The sequence below is a fragment of the Pyrgilauda ruficollis genome, unplaced genomic scaffold, assembly GCF_017590135.1.
Source record: "Pyrgilauda ruficollis isolate IOZ18807 unplaced genomic scaffold, ASM1759013v1 scaffold55, whole genome shotgun sequence".
NCBI lineage: Eukaryota > Metazoa > Chordata > Aves > Passeriformes > Passeridae > Pyrgilauda > Pyrgilauda ruficollis.
Genome location: NW_024527155.1, coordinates 3,172,061 through 3,194,036, shown reverse-complemented (window position 1 = coordinate 3,194,036; position 21,976 = coordinate 3,172,061). Strand labels below are relative to the sequence as shown.

At 36.3% G+C, this 21,976-nt stretch overlaps 1 protein-coding gene across 14 annotated transcripts in view; it reads left to right on the top strand.

Moving 5' to 3' along the window:
* The window catches only part of SOX6 (SRY-box transcription factor 6), a 370,312-nt gene that overhangs the window by 135,429 nt on the left and 212,907 nt on the right, over positions 1–21,976 (top strand). For 13 of the 14 annotated variants that reach the window (XM_041481269.1, XM_041481271.1, XM_041481268.1 and 10 more), the window contains 2 exons: positions 2,515–2,758; positions 17,007–17,217. In XM_041481269.1, coding sequence (XP_041337203.1) covers positions 2,519–2,758; positions 17,007–17,217 — 451 coding nt within the window. In that variant the 5' untranslated portion in view covers positions 2,515–2,518. The remainder of the gene's footprint in view (positions 1–2,514; positions 2,759–17,006; positions 17,218–21,976) is intronic. The other variant, XM_041481267.1, reaches the window with a different exon arrangement.

Here is a 21,976-nt window from a genome sequence, read left to right as displayed (position 1 = left end):
GAGGAAAGTATATTAGTGTACATGTCAAGGAAGAAAATGCTTCCCTTACAGTGCATTACCAGTAGATAGCTTTGCTGAATGGTCACTTGGGGAAACACCAAAAGGCTGTTTATGAAATAGAGGTGAAGCCTTTCTAGACTAATTATATTCAGCATGTAATTTCTAAACTTCAGTCTGAATTTTGATTTTCAATTAACATTCCCAATTTGAAGATAATTTTCTATTTAATGTAATTGCAGGAAATAATTTATTGGCTGATTAAGACTGAGGGCCCAGCCTTCCTTAAGAAAACAGTCCCTAACAAACCAGCCTTTAAAGCCAACTCGTAGCTTTGGACAGATTCAGCCTATTTTTGCAGCTGCAGAGTTGTGTTTAATTAGGATTGTGCGGTATTATTCATTGGTGCAGTTTGTAGTTGAAATTATTCTTAAGAGACGTTTTCATTTCTAGTTTTGTGTCATGATTAATTTATGGTGAAGAAACAGCCATAGCTCTTGCTTTACACAGAAGCTCGTTCAGTATGAAACAGGAATGAGATCTGTTGAGAAGGTGAAAGAAAGGAAAAACCTTTATTGTGACTTTCGGTTTTCATGTCGGGTTTTCAAATTACACAAAGCATGACTTATATTTTCATGTGAGTGATTGCATTAACGTGACTACTTTAATGAGAAAAGGGAAAGCAACCTTTTATTTTATCTTGGATCATAGCAATTATGAGCCAGAACCTTTTGAAGTACACACGATAATGCCGGTTGCTGAACTCTTGGCATGTTCTCTGTAGCATCAACACAAATTCTTTAGCATAGGAAGAATGCAGTGCACGGTTTAAATTCCTCAGTTCTGCTTATTGGCAACACTCATGTTAGACTCCCACTTACACTTAGGCTTCCCTAAAGAAAACACAAACCTTTTTTCCCCCACCAGTATCGAGTTTAAGAGGCAGGATTATCTCTATTTACAGAATAGTTATTCTAAATAGGTATCAGTGTTTTAATATGTTTCAGAGCACTTCAAAGCTTGTAATACTTTCATATTGAACTGTACATAATTAGATTAGTTGATCCTATATTAATTTTTTTTTCACTGTAGGATACTAAATCTGAACTCCCTCATTAATTGTGAGAAATTTAGCATTAGCTGTTAAATCCTATGTGAAACACAGGCTGCTACATAAAAACTACTGTTTAAATTGGAATTAACTTAATTATTTTTCTTTGCACTTGATATTTCCTTCACTGTAATATTCATGAAAGCATGTGACAGATTTGTAAATTTAACTGTTAGTCTCAGATTTCCAGACCCTTTAATCAGTATTTATTTGTCTGTAGAAACAGTACTAGCAAGTTAATGATTTGCTAATTTGAAAAATGCTCATGTGGTTTCCTATGTTAACTGATTTGTGCATTTTTAAAGAAATGGTATGAAATCAATTATTGTTAAAAAGCAATTAAGGTGAAGATCTTATTCCTCAGTTTCTCAGCATTTTTGGTGTCAAGGATATTCTGAAGTTACTAAGACCTGGGAAAATAACTAATATATTTTAGCTGTCCCTTTTCAGGTTTATTAATGATTGTTTTAACAGTTGCAGTTAATCTTACTAGAAATTTTAAATGACAGTGTTTTCAGATTTTGAGTTGAAGTCAGTAATATTTTCATCTAAGTGCAGAAACTGTGGCGAAAGCTGTGTTTGCATATGAGATGGTAGTGAGAGGCCATTATTAGGAAAAGGCATTTAACATAAATCAGTGCATTTATTCATTGCACTTTTAAGTAATTCAAAGTATTTTGTCGAGCTATATCCTGTACTTCATGTCTAATATGAAAGGAAACATAATTATTTTAGGTTTTTAGTTTGAACTGTATAATGCTACTAAGGTATTATCCATCCATTTAATAAACCTTTTAGGTTTAGAACACTTTTCACATGAGCTTCTCAAAACACTTTCTGAAAGGTATAGCTGGGCAAAATTTTAAATCATCTAAAATCAGTACAGCTTTAAACAAACAGCAAAAGGACTCATGTAGCAGAATTTGAAGTGGATTTAAAATTTATTCTCATATTTGTAAAAAGCATCTTCTGCTTGCAAGGAATGAGGTCAGGTAAGCATGATGACCTCTCTCCTTTAAAGGTTTGCTTGTAAGCTTCAGGTTGCTCATGGGAGTAAGAGTTTAAAGAATTGAACTCATACAGAATCAACATGAAAATACCAATAAAATCACTGTTTTCTTATGGCTGGAGAAAATTATATTGTTTGACAAGTCTAAATGAATAGAATGATGTCATATAACTTAACCCTGACCTTGTCTTGGCATCAAGGAATACTTTTTCCTCAGTGTTTTGGGTCCAGACCCCCAAGCCTGTGCTTTTTAGAGTATTTCTGTTGGCTGCAGGTGATTAATTTGTTACTGTTCTAGGCAGGTGTGATGCACTTAGAGGACTGTTTCGAGCTTGATTTTTTTTTTTTGTCACTGAGCACCAATGTTTTCTCTTTGTCTCCTTTTCTTGTCTCGCAGAAGAATGTCTTCCAAGCAGGCTACCTCTCCATTTGCATGTGCAGCTGATGGAGAGGAAACAATGACCCAGGACTTAGCATCACGAGACAAGGAGGAGGGCAACAGTGATCAGCACGCGGCCCCTCATCTGCCTCTACACAATGTCATGCACAACAAACCTCACTCCGAGGAGCTACCGACCCTGGTCACCACCATCCAGCAGGACCCCGAGTGGGATGGAGTCATCTCAGCCCAACACAGAATGGTGAGTTTTGCCATCCCCACAGGGGCTTTCCAAATTTAGCGCTGTAAGCGATGGCTCGCTGCCCTTTGGGAAAGCGTGTGCAGGTGTGAAGCTTTTTAAATGTTAAAGCGTCGGCAGTAGATCAACATCATATGGTGTAATTGTAAATTACAATTGTATAATTTACTTAAGTATACAGGTCTGTTTGAATGAGGTCATTTGATGAGTTCACCTTCTGAAAGGAAATGCATCTATTTATCATGTTTTCATTCATACCTTGATTTATGTCATAACCTTTCTAGCTCATATATTCAAGCATTAATTTCTGACAGGAGGATGTAGCTCACAACTGTTTGTCATCTGCAAAGTGTTGTGCTGAAGGAAAAAACTTTAATGTATTTTTTTTCACTTGTCTCTCAGAAACAAGGTCTACCAAATCTAGAATATTATATCTTTATATGGCAACAAAGAAGCTGGCATTTTAGATGACTCAAAAGAAGCTGGCATTTTAGGTGACACAAACATCCTACTGTGCTTTTAGGAAGTTACAACTTTTGGTGGAGGGGAAAGGTGGTTATGAGTAGCTAGATCACCACTTAGTCACAGGTGACGTTGGAAATTATCAGAATTATTATCCCTATTCTTTTCAGTAGACTAAATATAATTTATTTAGTGGTTGTAGCTCTGTCTCTGAATCCCCAAAACTCTGCAATAAATGGGCAGGCTGAATAAAGGCTGAATGGGCAGAGCGTCTTAGTCAATTTATTTTCCTTGTGTGTATTCCTCAGAAACAGAACTAAGGTATGTGGAGCAGCCAGGTGCTCTGTAAATGTAGAACATAATTCCAGATTCTCTGGAAAGTGACTTTCAAAAACCTTAAATTCAGACAATTAGCTTAAAAAGAATAATTTGCATTTTCATAAAATTTCTCAATTTCCATTAAATATCTATGAGCAGATTTTTTTTTCCAGCAAATCTTTTTTTTTTTCCTGTACAAATCAGCAGATTTAAATAATTTTTAGCACAATTGCAGAATTTTTTTAGCACCACTAAAAATAATGCACTCATTTCAAATTTGACTAGATATAATAATTCTAATGCATTAATCAACAGAGATAGCAGAGTTCTTTGTGCATATTATCATGTCTGGAGTTAGTTAAATAATAGCACTACAATAAGATTAATTTTGTTAATATAATGTTGGGGTTTTTTTTTTCTCCTAAAATCCAATTGATTCAAGAGATCAAACCAAACCAGAAAAATGCTCTCTAATCTATAATGCACAATTTAACCCAGTGCAGAACTTTCTGTGAGGCCTAAAATATTCTTAGGTATTTGGGTGATTGTCATGAAGAAGGCAAAACTTCCACTGCAAAATCACTTAAAAAAAAAAAAAAAAGATTATAGATTAACAATTTGGAAAGGTAGATTGTAAATTGTATTTATGGCTTATATTCAGAATTTTGGACAGAGAGTCACTCATTTGCCTAAGTTATGCAATAAGGGCATTAGAATAATTTTAACTTCTGTGTTATCAGGAGGACAAGCTGCATGCAGACTAGAAAGGACTGATCCAGTTTGTTGATGGAAAAAGTTAATCTGTGAATTCATCAGCTATTTCTCCATTCATTCAGAGACGCAGGTGCACTCTTGGAATTTTGATATTAGGACACCAGTATCATAGATAAAATTACTCCGTGTCCTAGAGAGAAAGGAACTCCTAGATTCCAGCCGCCCCATCATGCCTTTTTTTTTTTTTTTTTTTTTTTTTTTTTTTTTGTTCAGCATGTTCCTTGGACCTGGAGTGAGCTGAAATGGTTGGCCGTTGTACAGTGTGATCATTTGTGCTCATATTGCTCTGGAGGGGTTTGCAGTCCCAGTGTCAGCGAGCAATCTCTGTTTCCTTTCCTAATGCTGCACTGTCATGTCAACACTCACTGTACCTCCGGACAGGCACGAATCACTGCACAGCCTCTCATGTTTCAGAACAGGTGCATAAACTTTGCTTGAGGGACTTAGCACTCTGGTTTTCCTATCTCCTTTTTCCAGTAAATATTCCATGTAGATGAATGTCCTGAAAATCATTAGCAGTTTCCACAAGTCCCTAGGCTTAAATCTGGTGGTGGATATATGTCAACCTTATTTCACAAGCTCTCAGCTAAACCAAATGGATCTTTTTTTTCTTCCCAGCTCAAAGCTGAGTCTAATTTACAAGGCTTGGCTACCAGTGAAGACTGAAATTCTAAGACATGTTTTTTGGCTGGCAATTAAAAGAGCTCTAATTGTACAGAGCAAGGTCCAAGTGTATTTACAGTTAGGTGACTTAGCTTGTGAGACCACAACAGTGAAGTGCAGAAATTTTTTTTTTTTTCTCCTTGAGGAACTCTCATTTAAGTACCATGTTTGATTTTTCATTATTATTTTTTCCTCACTTAAATATGTTCTTTATGAGCAAACATGTAATCCTATATTCATTGCAGAGAGTTTCTCTGAAGTATCTCAGTCAAGCAGGCATTTATATTGTTAAGAAAGAATTTAGAGGAGCCTACAACTATCCTGATGAAAACATGTTCATACTCCTTAGAGGGAGGAGAGACATTTCTTTCCAGACAGACAGATTCCAGAAGGTGGGTTGGGCAATTCTGAGATAGGTGCTGTGGCAGGGACCGCTTTTTTACTTGATAAACCCAAATTCCCCAAAGGTAAGCACTTTCTGACCTTTCCCAGACGGATCCTTTAGAAGCAGATTTGAAGAAGCACCTGTTCATAGCATTTACTTTGAAAGTAAAGACAGTAGTGCTGTCATTAAAATGCATCAATAATGTGTGTTGTCTGCTTAAAAGATAGTAAATTCAAAGAATGCTGTGTCGACATATGGGGAGGAAAAATTTCTCTTTTATCTGGTATCTAATTAAGAGCACAATCCTGCATCCTTTCTGTCCTTAAAACTACTAAGGAGTTCACTGGAATTTGAAAGAGCACACAGTATGCATCATAATTTGCTACGAGGGCTGTACAGAGCTCAAGTTTAGAAAAGATACCGTAGGAGGGCAATTTTAGTGAAAAAAATTGGGTTTTCACCCAACATTTATGGTACGCAGCACTTTCTGTAATGTAAGATACCTTTAAACTACATTGTTCATTATCAGAAAAAAACCACACTGGCTAGAAATGTTTTCAAACTTTCACTCCCTTTTGATATCAGGCATTGCTTTCCACTGAGTCCTTTGTGTATTCTGAATGTCTGGAAGCCAAAATATTTTGTTTTAACTCCTACTCTATAGTATTTCCCAGCTGTGTACTTATATGGTGTAATAAAAGGATTTAACAAATGGGAAATAGCAGCTGCATTTGGAAATTCCCTTTGTGCTCCCTTTTCATTTGACAGATTCAGCAATGTGTAACAACTGTAACGTCAGACCTGTAATGATTTATATTGCCAGTATCATTTCACCAGCCAATTTGATGTTACAGCGGGGGGATGATAAAGCAACCCAAAGATCTCTGTAAATTCATATTACTGAGCTGCAAAGATTATACTTAAGTTTCTAACTGTAACTTAGTATAAAATACCCGGCTCTCTGGGTATTTATTGCTGATTATAGCCCTACTAGAAAATAAAACCTATTTCAGGCTAAGGCCATATCTATTAGTTGTGGTAAACTGTAGGGAAGAGGGCAAAGTGGTACTAAGATAATGGTGAAAGTATTGTGCCTTGTCCAATGAGACAGCGAGAAGCAGGCAAGAAAATAGTCAAATTTTTTACATTGCATCCACAATCTGTCTCTGTTAAGGCAACAGAGAGGATGTGCTGGAAAGGCCAAAAATACTTAATTTTGCTAAATTTAATAGCAATTCAATTGTTGTATCCTTGCAATATATTTATTGGCCAGCATGTAAAGAAATGGAAAATATTAATATGTTTGCTCACTGGGGAACCAGGGATGGCCCCATCTTCCTACAGAGTCCCACAAAGCCCCTGAGGTAAATTACTAAGTTTTTTTAATTTTTGCTGTGAAGTATCAGGAGAAAGCAGGGCCAGCAAGAAAATGCTAATTTAGATGGAGAAGTGACTTTAGCTTCTTTGAGGAATGGGGTGGTGTATTCCCATGCTATTAAGGCTGGACTTGGGACTCATGAACAATAAATTTTAGCAGCTTTAATCTAAAGAAATCTGGGCCCTTTCTCCAAAATGCACAATTTCTCATCTGCTCCCAACAGTAACTAACCCACAGAGAGCTAAGTTCTCTTCCCACCCCCAATCCTGGTGGAACAAACAGGGCTTGTGAGGAGCTCACAGGCACTGTGGGGATCGCTGGGTGGCCACTGGACGCTTTCCCCCCCTGCCCACGACCCCAGGGCAGTTGGCAGTGGGAGTTAGTGACAGTGTGTGCATGCACTGGATGAGGGCAGGCACAGCTCTTTTGCTCTGCTGTTATTTGGATGGGAGGGACTCTCACAGGGAACCCCTGCAGCAAATCCAGTCTCAGCAACGGGTGTTATTTCCCTGGGACCGAGGGAAACCAAACACAGATACATACACAAATTAAGTTAACAGTCTCCAAATATGTGCTGTGTTTCCCTGTACATTTTGTAACATCATTCAGAGACCCCTTGGATTTAGAAACTAATTGTATCTCATTGGATTTTATCTCAAATGGCAGCATTGACAGATATTTCATAATTACGTCAAGACTCTATCTTTTGTTGACTTCTTGCCAAAGGAGTGAAAGGCTTCCTACCTTTCCACTGTGGCTGCCTGTACATCTCAGCAGTGCTGAGAGCAAATTTATATATGCAGCAGAGAAATTGAAGATCTTTTCATATCACATGAATTTGTTCCTTTTAAAATAATTTTAAATCACCAAGTATCACATTTTGCTTTATATAGCTTTAGCAAAGCTACTGCCACCAGAAAGACAGAAATAGGTGGTATCCTAAAGGTCTTAATATTTTGGTGCTTCTGTCGCTACATAAAACAGGCACAATCCTGTTGCTCCCCCCCACCTCCTGCTCCATGTTATTAACTTCTCATGTTGAAGGTTCTTCCCTTTAAGGAAAATAAACTCAGGTGTTTAGGGAAGATCATTGAAAAACATTTACACATGCTAAACACTGTGAATTTGTTGTTATATAAATTCATGGCTTCAAATTCTCGAAAGTTATAGATACAATTACATGTTTTGAAATTTTATTTTTGGTTCCTTTATGGGCTGAATATGAACATATAAAATGCATCAAACATAAATGCCCTAAACTCTGGCAATTCTGTTTCTGCTAAATTGCTCATGCAGCTGTTATTTACATGTACAAATCTGAGTTTTGTGATCATTCAAAGCAATCCTACTCTGCTTGTGGTATTATTTCTGCATGCCAGGTAGTGCATTAGAATTTTTATCTAACTAAAGAGATAAATACCTACATACATAATTGCATGGGTACGAAGTTTTGGCTGAAATTAAAGGGTGTGTAAAAGCTGAGGATATGGTATTTTTTTTATTTCCATAAAATAAACATCTATGAAAAATATATTGCAGAAAAGATAGAATTAATTATTTTTCAAGCATGTTGTTCTGATTCAGAAGGCATTCAGGTATGTGCTTAACTTAACTTTATTAGAACTACCGGCAACTATAATATTAAGCACATGTCTAAAAGTTTGAAATATCAAGGACTTAGTTTTACTATCTTTAGCATAAAAAGATGTTAACATTTCATATTAAAAACAATAAAACTATTTCCTAGAAGCGTGCAGGATAATGTGTTTAGTGGAGGTGGTGAAAAATAAAATTGAACTTTATTTGAGGAAGAATCAAGTAATTGTTCTTGTTGGCATGCTTGTTATATTTATTTTTTTTCATTTTGACATTGTATAATTTTTCTTTTCTAAATGCACAGCCTATTTTAAACCTTTCCCTATATTCTAGAGTGAACTGTGTTTAAACAGAATTAATCATCACCTGAGTTCTTTGCAGAAGACTTGTGGTTTATGTTCATCTAAATCTGTAGTAATTTTATTCATTTCTCCTATTTTAACATTTCCTATTTTTATGAAGCAATTTCTGAAAAATTTTAAATTCACTTCTGTATATTGACATGAATTTTTTCAAAAGTAGAAGCATTAACACGTTCTAAATTGTTAATTTTTTTTTTTTCCTTGGGCAAGAAGGAATCAGGTATGCATGCTGATTAACACACTCCAGTCATTAACATGTGATTATGTGGGCTGCATATTGAGCACCTGCCAAAAGATAAAATCCAGCACTTTACTACATCTGTGCAAGGACTTTTTGCATTTCTTTTGTACTTTGACAGCTCAAGAAAAAACAGACTTTGGTATCTTTGTTCAGCATAATAAAACTGTGTACATAAAATATCTTCATGGAGGAAGGAAAGATACGACACATATTTATTTTAATCTTTGAGACTATGAAAAACCCAGGGACTGAGACTTACACAGCACCAAGTGTAATATGAATCTCCTCATGTACTGTATCACTGACATTCATATACAGTTTATAACATTCCTGCATGTTTATAAGGATTATCTGTTCTGGGATTCAGCCAATGTTATTGTAATTCACAGCAATTTTATGTGATACCTTTATGTCTCATAAATTTCTTGTTTTTATTTCAATCTTCCAAATGTTTCATCAGTGTTTACCTTAAAGAAATACAAGTACTCTATGCAGCAGGCTGGTTTCCTGCGTGCATTCCTCTGCAAAAGCTAAAAGGGGGACATAAAGCATGTAATACTTGTCATGTAACTGTATACAGAGGAGGATTTTCATGTGCATTTGATATTGCTAAAAACATAAAGACAAATTTTATTTTTATATTTACAATAGACCTACTTATAAGTTGGACAATTAAGATGACCTAATGGGGGGAGTTAGATATATACAAAGTGGTCTGGAATATCCAAGCCACACAATCCTTGTTTTATTTGGCAACTTCTGACGAGCATGCATCACAAAATATGTGTCCTTATTTACCCAAGAGGTAAACAGTGCTGATCAGCTGGGACTGATCACAATGCTTCTTCAGTTTCAGTTTAGATGAAAATGTAAGTCTAAATAATCATTTTGTAAATGGCTGTCCATTACTTTTTCCTTAATAAGAGCATTTAACCAAAGTGCAGGGCATAAAGTCGCAATATTGTTGTGATTTATTACCAAACGTAAACACAGGGAGTTAGGACAGATGGTATTTGGATAATTAAGGAAATCCTTAGCATCTAACTCTTACAAAAGCACATGAGTTTATGAGTATCATTTGTGGGTGAGTTGATTGCCATAAAGAAGTGATTTGTCATTGTATTTAAAAAATTTGAGGTGTTTTTCTGTTGTGGAATGCAGCAAAGTGCCTGTCAACGTGTTTCACATCACTGCTCATTTGTAAATAGAAGGGTTTGAAACACAAAGCTGAAAAATTGTAACCTTCTGAAATCCATGTACCCAATGTTGGCTCACCTGGTTTGCTCTAAAGCCTGAGTAGCAAGGGATTGCTGCAGTAAAGCAATATAATATAAAATATAATATATTTTACATAAGACAAAATGTCCCTGCCTATGCCTTCCAAACAGCTGGTTTTGCAGTGGCCTCTTCATAAGACCATACTTGGATTAAATATACTAGATTATTATGACATCTCATTTTCAAACCTCTGATCTAAAGTTATTTTCTTTCTTTCTTTTTTTTTTTTTAATTTTAATTCTCCATTTAACATATTATTCTTGGCTTAGAGCTTACTGTTGTGTTGATTCTTCTTGAGGTTTTTAGAGGCATATAAAAGATGGAATACAAGCCCTTTACAGATTGTATTCAGCCTATATTTCGGCAGTGAAATCAGTATAAGTTTTATCAGAGTAAATGCTGAGTAAAAGACTTGAAGCTTTATTCCATTACTTGCCATTTGCCCTCCCACTAGCATAATTTGCTGAGAGTTAACAAATGATGTTCTCTCAATAGCTCATAGCAGTCATTCTCAAGTCTTGGATTTAAATAAATCTTTCTTAATAAAACTTTTGTGTTTTTTTCTTAATCAGATGAGAATTGGAAATGATCACTTAGATTTTTAATTTATTTTAATTCTATTTAATTAAATTCCTCAAAATGGGAAACCATATTTAATGTAGTGATTGGAAATGATTTTGTAAACATTTGCTTTCATTATATGTTAACTCCAGACTAGTTCCAAGTGCCAGCATGCCTCTAGTACTTGGAATCAAAACCACTCTGGATATCCAACTTTCCTGGGGTGTTTACATGTGTCCCATTCAATGCAGAGACAGATAAATATCCCTTTATACCAGAAAAGCCTCATCCACATGGAAATAAGCAATTCAGCTAACACATTTTATGTTAGTAATATTTGCTTTCTACTTCTTGGCCATTCATCCTGTGATTTCAGTTGAACTCTTACAAACAGTTTTCTCTCTGGCTATTAAAGTGGGATTGCAGTCTTCAACTTTCAATCAAAGTTGATCACAGTTATTATTAAATTGCTAACTAACACTGTGACCTTGATTTTGTACAGCCCTCAGCTTCATTTCACAAGGTTTCCTCTTTTCTCACCTTCAGAGAGCACCAGAGGATCCGTCCTCCCTATGTGAAACGTAAATGCTGCCATTAAAATCCACAGCCCTGTGCACTTCCCCCCATTTAAGACTCCTGACAAGAGAATCCAGCTCACCAGGCTGTTGGTCTGTCCTTAACCCTTAGGAGGGCACCAAACAGAGATCTTTTCCCAAGCCAGATTTCCCCCCGTATTTTGTACCTTGGCTATTTGGAGGAAGGAGCAAGAATATTGAATTGTCTTTTTAGCCTGTAATATTTCACTGACAGAACTGTAATGTTGTGTCTGTTTGCTCTATTTTGGAAGTAAAAAGACTTCATAGAAGGTGAACAAGTTGGCTCATGGTTCAGCCTTCAGGTATTGCTGTAGATATTAGCTTCCCAATATGAAAAATACTGGATCAGTTATCAATACCTTTATTTTTGTCATTTTCAGCAGTACTCACTCATTTATCCTGTTAAAACCAGTGGGAGCACTGGTGGAAAATGAATTACTTAAACTATAAGAATCTAACTACACAAGAATTTTTTTTTTATCCTAACAAGAAAATTATTATTTGCTCAATCCTTTTTCAGTAGAAACATCTAAGAACCTATAAGGATTTTCCTTTCTTTATGGACAAACCATGAGCTATCTTTTTGAAGAATATAGCCCATGTAACTTGTGAAATTTAGGAATGCACTTGCTAAAAATTAATTTTCTCAGAGTAAGAGACCTACTGAACTATCTTTACATATTATCTTAGTGTAACAGTTTTAAAGGAATTGTTGTGGTGTGTGAAGAAAATACCATGTGCGTAGTCACAGAGTCCCTGTCTTTATTTTCACCAAGTTTGTAATTATTCAGAAGTGTTCCTGCCATTACCAAAGCTGTACTTGAGCTATTCACAGCAACTCTAAAAGAAATGGCTGCCAGGTCACTTGTTTACACCAGGCAGTCTGGAAAGCTGGTAAGACTAAGGAAAATGTTGTTGGACCACATACATTCCAAGAATTTGAGGTTGGTTAAAGTATACTATCCCTCTAACATGAGAAAGGTCAAGGATAGACCTAGGAAAGCTTTTCCCATGTGCTGGAACTCTTCATGTTGTTTTCCAATTGACACGCAAGAAAGGTGGAGATTTTAGTAAAAGTATGATTTCATGCAGGGGCTATCTATCCCTGAACAAGTCATCCATAGTGTTTCAGTGTCCATACCTTGCTACTTTTGGGTTTTCTGTCTTTTGTACATTTATTTATTTTTCTCCATTTTGTACACTTTGAACTTAATCCTTACATTTTAGTGTCTATATATGGGCATTTAAGCTGTTATAATAAGAGAATTTTGTGCAAACACTAACTACGGTGGGTTGAATGATCAGTAATGAAATTTGGGCTGTGCTAATGAGCTGGCAAGAAAATGTAGACAGGAAAAATGCCATTTATTTACACTGATATGAAACGCCAATGTTTCAAAAATAGACTTAGTTTTAGCCCTGCTGAAGAGTAAGGAGCTGAAATAGTGGTCCAAAACTGAGTTTGTCTCTTCAGGTGTTGAGCAGTAAGATTTTCTGGCTTAGTCATCTCTGCAACTAAACAGCTTTGCAACTTTAAGCATTTTTACCTGACACAGGCAAAGAGTAAAGAGTAACATAGAAAATCACTGTACATGTAAAGATTAAGATAGAAAATCATTCAGATCTGTTCTTTTTTTGTTTAGTAAGCTGTCTTCAAACTTTATGGTTTGCCAATTTTTAGAGACCAGTCTGGAAAGGCCTCCATTGTGGTGGACAAATATCCCTGTGCAATCCCTTATGCATTCTGGTACAGGTGTAAATAGTTCTACTTTATCCAGTATTACTGTGCAACTGGGAGGATAGCTTTATAAATCCAGCAAAAACAGTAGCACCCTGAAGATGCATGCCCTGTGTTAAATATTTTATCCATAGACTAAATGTTTTCTATTTATCTGATTATATTTTCCATATTTCCCCCTGCTTACCTGGAAATCACTGAAATTGGTGAGAATAGCACACCATGAAAAATGTACCTTTCAAAGGGAAATGTCATGTGCTTAAGACATTGTTGCAAGTTTAGACTTAAATTACCATTTTTACAGAAATACATGAATTTTAAACCTGAGAATCCAGGGATATATCCCTGGTCCAGTGTATTATGGAGCTACTGGATCGATTTGGGCACCAGCTTGTCTCCACATACTAGATATTCATCTCAGTCATATTTTATTATTAATTTTCTTATTGTTATCAGTGATGCTGAGAAAAGCTGACTTGCATAGAAAATTTTCATCAGTGCTGATGGATTTCTCATTTGGAATTTGCAAAATAAAACATTTGAGTTGATCTTGGCTAGGCACTTTTCTTGTCTTTACTTCCTCTTCCATGGTCTTGGAAAATACGTGAAAAAACCCCTTAATGGCATCCTTTCTTTTCTCTCTTCAGATCAAACAAAGTGAGAATTCCTCATTCTGTAAAAGATGGCGTCAAAAAGCTTATTAAGATATGTGTTTTTATTGAATTGTTCCATATTCATGTTCAAAAGGACCAGGTTCTCCTTTCCTAACCATGAATTTTTGGGCTTGCTGTAATTTAGGAAGCATGGTGGTCCTTTTCCATCTGAACTCCAGACTTTCTAAGGAAAGTGTTTTATACATTAGAGCAAGAGGACCAAGAAACAATTTGCAGAGCTGGTATCCCTCTTGTTTCAGAGAGCACACACAATCCACTAGATTTTTCAGAGGATATCTGGATGTATTAGGAGGGTCTCTGTGTGCTGCTCAGTGCAAATTAATTTTTGAGAGTCAGGTGTCTGCATCTGATGTATGTGATAGTTGCACTTTTGGTCTTGTAGTGGGTGAGGTGCTGGGACAAGCCTGGCATGCCACTACAAATGGTCTGCAAAAGGTTATAAGGTCCATCATAAAAATTAAAATCCTTCATAAATTTGCTGCAACATTTACTTCGTTTTCAACAAGCTGAATGCTGCAGTATCAACTTCCCTTCATGTACAGTTGAGACAAGTTTCTAGAGTAAAAAATAACAGGAATATTTCCCTTGCCCCCTTGTGTTTTATCTGTCTAGTTAGCCATTAATGTGAGGTCAATAAAATATGCTCCTAAATAGATCCAGAAATATTACAAATGTATTGTCTGTTTTATTTTTATTCTACATTTTAATTATCCACAAACCTAGCAATATAGAATAGTTCATTAACTGGAGAAACCCTCATATTGTAAAGGCAGTCATTCTGCCTTGCTTCCATAAATGTGCATCATTTGTGTGGAGTTTAAACTTGCCACATCTCCATTGTGGATATTGCAGTCTTTTGGGCAAGAAAAAGAAGGGTGAATGTGGAATGTGGCTGATGGAGGCAGTACTAGGGGAGTCTTTCACTACAGCAAAGGAACATTGTGCTGGACCATGTATGCATCCAGACAGGGAGCAGGAGAGGTTATCAGGAGGAACAACATTCCGTTATTCCTACTTACTCCACAGATTTGCCTTATCTTCTTGTTTCCGGCCTAAACAATAGATTTAGTGTTCCTTGCTGAGAGCATGAAAACCCCTGTATTGAGCCTGATGCTTCATGTATTGTAAGAGGATATTGCTCTCCTGAGAAAAAATACCTTTAAAATTACTAAATTGTTCTTGTACTGTCCTCAAAGGTGAAAGTGTCGAAGTATGTAGTATTAATTCTTCATTGAGGAAAGGGATTATAGAAATTCAGACTTTACATCTGAAAAATATTAAAGATGCTCTTTCCATCTCCATTGTAAGAAAAATACAAAGTAGTTTTGCTTAGAAAGAGTTAAATGTATGAAAGCTTTCCATTTTAAAGGCAGCTAAATAAGTTAATCTCTGTACCTGGTCTAAGATACTGTTCCCTGTGACGTTTGATTCTTCAGTGAATACAAATTGATGGAGTGAAAAATAAGTTAACATTTATTTGCCAAAAATACAAGATAAAGTTTTTATTCTATAAATTATTCTATATTTTCACCTCTTTTTCTGTTTGTGCCTGCAAAACCTCTGTCACTCCTACTGTGCTGATGAGGGGCTGCTACCAGTGGAATGAGATACAGTGTCTTCTAATTTTCTGTCTTAGTGAAAAAATACATTTGCAACATCCCTAGCAAATGCTGCCTCCTTCTCCAGTGGTGGTAGCAGTGCTGTGCTGATCACAGACCACTGTGCTTGAAGACGATGTGTCACCACCTCCTCCTGCACAGTCCCCAGCCCCGAGTCACCCAGCTTGCTCATTGTTGGTCTTGCTCCTTCTGTTACATTGCACAGCTACTTCTTAATCTGTTCCAGACTGAAGCAAAGATTTGTGTCTTGTGGTGTTGCTGATGGTTAATGATTTCTAGATTTTCTTCAGTGCTCTGAAGATGGGTATTTTCAGCTCATATAGTAGCAGGAATATTATTGTTATGGGGAACACTGTGCATTGTGAGAATGTTTTTTTGACAAGACTATTAATTAGCTTCTTAATATTTACATCTATTGCCACTATAATTGCTCTTAAATTTTAAACAAAGTATTTTTCATGGAATCTAATATACACACTAACATTTCTAGGCATACCATAAAGAAACATTAAAAAAAAATAGTTTTTTTGCCCCAAATATTTAACACTCCCAGCCTGGAATTATTAAAAATTAAAATAGAAGAGTAATTTTGGAAAGGGAAGTGTGTGAAAAATTCTTGTGGTTGAGTTTTTGAGGACAAATCCAAGAACAACTTCTCTTTTTAGCTGAAATTGTGAAAGTAGAGATGCAGTGAATGTTGCAAGCATGACTGGGAGAATGACAAGCCTGAGCCAGAGAAGTTCAGGAAGGGCTTCACTGTTGGATGATATCACAAAATTGAAGAGAATTGTCATTACTCATTGCTTTTTGATGCCTTTTTAAAAAATTTTTGCTCAAATAAGCCTTATCTATTGACAAAGGAGATGAAACCATTTCACTTCGATGTTTTTGACTGTATAACACCTTATAAATGTGCTCTTGATACCTGTGTATTGGCATACATGGTTTGTTTTGCCATAACTTCATTTCCTTGCTCATTCTTGCCTATGTTGGCCTGAAAATAAGATCTTCTTTTGTTTATCAGAAGCATTGTAACATTCATTCTTTAAAAAAAAAAATTAAATTTAGTTCAAAGGACTGTGAATGTGCATGGATACGTACATACCATTAACCTTGTTTAACTGTGAAGTAGATTCCTTCCTTCTCAGTCATTGTTGGCCTAACACTTTCTCTAGTTTTAAAGTTATGCTGTTTTCCATTAGCTGAGGATTTATTCAGGAATAATTTGTCCTTGCTTGTACTTTCTTCCTTAGTGCTATGTATATTGTCCTTACTTAAGGAATTAAAGAAAACTGTAAAAGCCTTACACATGCATTGTTAAAAAGTGTTGAAGTGGCTTTCTCCTGATGAGGGAAATCCTTGATGAAGATTATCTCAGGCATGAAGTATAAGTGTTAGAAACATGGAGAGCACTGGACTTAGGGACAAAAGTGCCCATGTAAAGCACTGAAACAAAGAAATTCAAATAATAGCACTCAATTTATAGACTGAAGGGTAGGTGTAGGCTTGTTAGTATCACAAATAGTGCTTTCAGCTTTTGCCTGCCTGAGATCCTTCTGCCATAAGAGAAGATCCCACGTTTTGACATTGTTTTGTTTCTTTGCAGGAGTCAGAGAGTAATAAGTTATGTTCCCTATATTCCTTCCGAAATACCTCTACCTCACCAAACAAGCCCGACGAAGGAGGTCGTGACCGCAGCGAGCTAATGACCAGTGTTAATTTTGGAACACCCGAGCGCCGCAAGGGAAGCCTAGCAGATGTGGTGGACACACTGAAGCAGAAGAAACTAGAAGAAATGACCAGGACTGAGCAAGAAGGTATGTGCTGGATATGATTGATGCAGTTTCCCCACCCCCCAGTCCTGTAATTTTTATGGCATTAAGGATGTGTTGGGTATCGAGGGCCATAAAACTGCATAATTGGCAAAGGCTAGGATAAAGTTGTTCATAGGTTTCCATGGCAATGGTAGTTTGAGACCCATTAGGGATTTTAGACAAATATGCCAGTTTTTAAAAACTTTTAAAATTGTCTTGGTTGTGAGTCAAAGGAAGAATGTTGGATTTGGTGAAAACTCAACTCTTACTTGAAAGGTTATGTTGAATTCTTAGCTGGCTGTGGACTTGTGAGGGATATTCTGGATATTCTTCAGTTGTATTTGTTCTCTTTCTTTTAAAAGACAAATGTTTATTTTTAACAATAAGAATGAATAAAACATGAGCTGGTTTGTTTTGCCTTAAAAATTCTCATCTTTCATCACTTTAATAACCCAGCATCTGTAACTAGGAGAATGGGAAACAGTTTTAAGTGTGAAAGTACATAGTTCTGACCTATATAGCTAGAATTACAGAGGAAGAAATATTTTTTTTTTCCAGTCTCCTCAGATATTGTTACAAGTATTAAAACAGAGATAAAAATAAGGGCAAATCTTTGAGTGCTGAGGCAGTTTATGTAGCCAGTCCTTATTCAGATACTTTCATTAATTTTGTGAAGATTTTGAGCCATGGTGGGAAACAAACAGAATTGGAGAGTGAATTTATCAGTGTATGTGTGCAAACAATCAGGGCCCACCACAAAAATTTCTCCCCTTGGTAAGAAGAATGAAGTCTCACTTGGTTCTGCAACAATACCTTTTAGTCTGTGAGCTCATACGTGAGTTTGAATCAGGGAAGTTGTGAGAGCAGGAGGCTCTGAAATAGAAAAACAGGTGCAGAGGCATCTGTGTGGATTCTCTTAGATATTTTACCAGTTCGGTTTTGTGGCATTAAAAATAACCCAGGAAGAATATTTATAATGCAGTAGAGCAAAAAGACAGTAGAACTTTGTGATTCGTTTTTTCTTTGAAATAGGAATGAGTTCAGAATTATTTTGCCTCCTCAATTTCATTATATGTGCACTTCAAACACTGCACTTTAAGTTCCCTTGGCCTCATGTAGTAATGCAGATTTCAATTAAAATTGAAGCTGATACAATAATATGTTTAAACATGGGATAAAATCATGTAGTGATGTAAGTAGGCATCCAAATTTCTTGGCATAATTGTTAAATGCCAGTGTGTTCTATAGGTGTCCTTTCTGAAGCTGGTGAAACATCTCTAAAGAGAGAATGTCCCAGATTCTTTACTACCATCTGTCTGTTTTCAGCTGTAAAGATCACTCTTTTAAAAATTGCTTTCTTAGATTTGGTGGTTAGGCTAGGAAAACTATTTTAAATATTACTTTGGCGAAGTTGTTTTCTGCAGTCGGTAGCAGTCGTTCGACACCCCATGCTAATCAAAGGTCTTGGCTCGTACTTTGCTGCGGGAGTGCTCGAGTTGCTGTTGATTATATTGACACCACAGCTAAGGCTTTTCCAGGAGTGTACAGGATGGTGTGCTAATAAAAATGTGCATCAAAAAAGTTTAAACATAGTATCTACCCATAGGGATTCGAGTGTTTCATAGCTTATTTTTGTATGGGTTCTTGAGAATTTTCTGCGCTTCCCCTGTATTGGTATATACTGGTTGTTCTAAGAGTGCAGAGCAGAGAGATCCCTCTCTCTGAGTCAGAGCCTTCCATGCTATGTGTTCTCATCAGCTGAAATAAAGGTCGTTTTTGATCCATAAAATAATCTTGCCTTTTATGGACCACATTGTAATGGAAAGCTATTCTAAAGTCTGCCTGCAAGTTCAAAGGTATTTGACTGTATCTTTGTGTTTAAGCTAGGTTTAGATTAGATATTAGGAGACAATTCTTTGCTGATGAGACTATGGCACAGGTTGCCCAGAGAAGCTGTGGACACCCCTCCCTGTCAGTGTTTAAGGTCAGGTTGGATGGAGCTCTGAGCAACCTGGTCTGATGAAAAGTGTCTCTGCCTACAGCACCGCGGCTGGAATTAGACGATCTTTAAGGTCTCTTCCAACCCAGGCCATTCTGTGATGATTTTATGGTTCTGCATTAAGTTCTTTTCCATTCATCCACCATTTCCTGCAGGAAAGAAAGTTTTACAGAAAATAATTAGTGAACATCTGACAGGTACCATAGAAACTAAGGCAGAAAAAATAATTAATATAAAGATTGGAAATTCTTCAAGATGCTACACTTAGGAAGTTCAATGTTTCTAAACTTCAGTGTAGGCCATGAATATCAAAATTCTTAAAACAGATTTGAATACCCAATTCAGTATTCAGAACTTTCTCTGAATTTAAAAGAAGTACTCTCCGTACTTGTTTGATTAAAAAAAAATATTAAAAATAATTACTATGTTAAGATTGAACTTTGTTTTAGCTCTGTGCAGTCAGTTGGAGAAATGAGGTCTGAGATTATGAAATTGCTTTTTACATCTTCCAGTGTCTTTTGAACAACCTAAATTAATAGCCTGATCACACAATTACCATACATGATGCTCTTTAACATCTATCCTTTAAAATATGTTTCTATTCAGTTCTTTTCTTCAAACAGTATGCAGCCAATGAAATTGAAGAGCTTTTTGTGTACTAAGTCCTGCCCTGTCACAAAATTGCTTACCCAGATTGAAAAAATGCCTGCTGATTTCCTTAAAAATAGAGAGACTAATATAATGGGTTTAATGAATGTAGTGGAGAAAAGGCATGTCTTTCTACTGTAGTGTATACTGTGGTGTGGGGCTTTTAGTCCTGCACATCTCCTTTAAAAGAGTGCAGTAGTTATGTTATATGTATAGCCTCATTTATAGGGATGACCTCCTTGACCACTGATGTAGCTGTGGGATTTGGGATAACACACAGTCATATGTCAGGTTGATTGTAGAGTTAAGTGCAGAGTAAAGAACTCAAGAATTCCAGTCACAGATCTAACCCCCATGCCAGCACAGTGAAAAGTCTCTTTTAAAATTGTTACATGGAAACTTTCTGGTCCATCCATATCATCTGAATTTGAGAAATACAGGTTGTTGGGGTCAAACACTTAAATACTTTGCGCTATGCACTCAGATATTAGGTGTCTGCTATGCTTACTTTATACGCTCCTTGTTGTCTCTCTTGTACCTCGCTGAAAAAGAAATGAAATATATACTGGAAGACTTTATCATGTCTAAATAGATATATTTAATCAGACTCCTTTGGCTCCTGAAAATAAGTTGTCTAATGAGAATTTCATCTGAGCAGCTGTGACTGAGGAGGTCAACAGGCATTGCCTAAGAGAATATGGCCCAGCTGGTTAAATCTGGTTGTTGTAGTGATTTAAATGGTCAAGTGCTGCTTGTAATCCAGGACCGTCTGTTTGTAAAGGGAAGAGTGAGTGCTTCAGCATAATGTACAGCTGTTTTAATCTCTCTTTAATAATAGTGCTTCAGCCAGTGTCATGTCTTGTGTATGGTGTGGGAACACGGGTGCCTCACACAGGGATATACCTTGTGTATGTTTTTAGCTTTATTTGTAGTCTGAACACAGATTACCAACATTACAGGATAAACAACATATTTTTTGGCTTTGTGGTCCAGTATTTGCATTTTTTGTACAGCAAGGCACTCCTGTGTCTTAATTTGTAATGATTTGGAAATGAGAAAACTGATGAGAAAATTGTAATTGGAAAAGAAAAGAATGCTGCAAATATTTAGAGTTAATTTGAGTATGTAAAGACTTTGCTGACATGTGTTCTCATAAGACAGAAGAGGTCAGAAATGAACAGGTGTCTAATTTAATCAACAACATTAGACTCTAGGGCCTCTTGGATAACTTGGGTATATTCATCTTAGTTATTCTATGAGCTGAAGGATTGTTTTACTGGCCTTTTTCTCTGGAAGTATCCTACAGTACAATCAAGTATTAAAGCTCTTCACAGCTCAAAATGAAGAGTTTCAGTTAGACAGTATGGTCTAACTGCTTCTCTCCTTTTCTATCCCCTTCAAGTAAAAGACTTTTCTTTTTGAATATTGCTCATGTTACTTTTGTGAGGCAGATTTACAGCCTGGGCTGCCCGAATTCTGTGCTGAGAATTGGCTTCCAGACAACTATCCTACTGTAGCTCATCATAAGCGTCTAGGAGCAATAATTAGTAGTACACATCTTGTCTGTAGCGAGGAGAGCAGATTTCTCCCTTTCAGATCTGGAATGCTAGGTTGGCAGGTCAGCTGGCACTTCTGAGCTGGAAACTGGGCATGTCATTTCTGCTAAGTGCTAAGCCCTCATTACTCAGGGCCTGGATTCCTAATTCACTTTTGACCTTGATTCAGAGCAATGTATACAGTATCATTTTTCAACCAAGCTCAGTTCACAATTCTAGCACAAGCTTTTTATGAAGTGCCTCCCATTCTTGTTTCCTCCTTGAAGACCATAGTTGAACATTCAGAGATCAAAGATTTCTATGTATGCATGGTGGAATAATGAACATCTATATAAAGAGTAGTATATTCATACATTTCCATCTATTCTCTGTCATGTGCACCTGTTTGTACTCTCTCTCTATGGGGGGGATATTGGTGGGTATCTAAATTAAAAATTAAGGGTTCATATGTATTATTATTTCTGTATACAGTAGGAAAAATCTTACTACATTACTGTGTAGTGGTGATTTTTCTGATTTTTTGTTTTGTTATTTTTTTCCCTCCAGCTTCATGAATTAA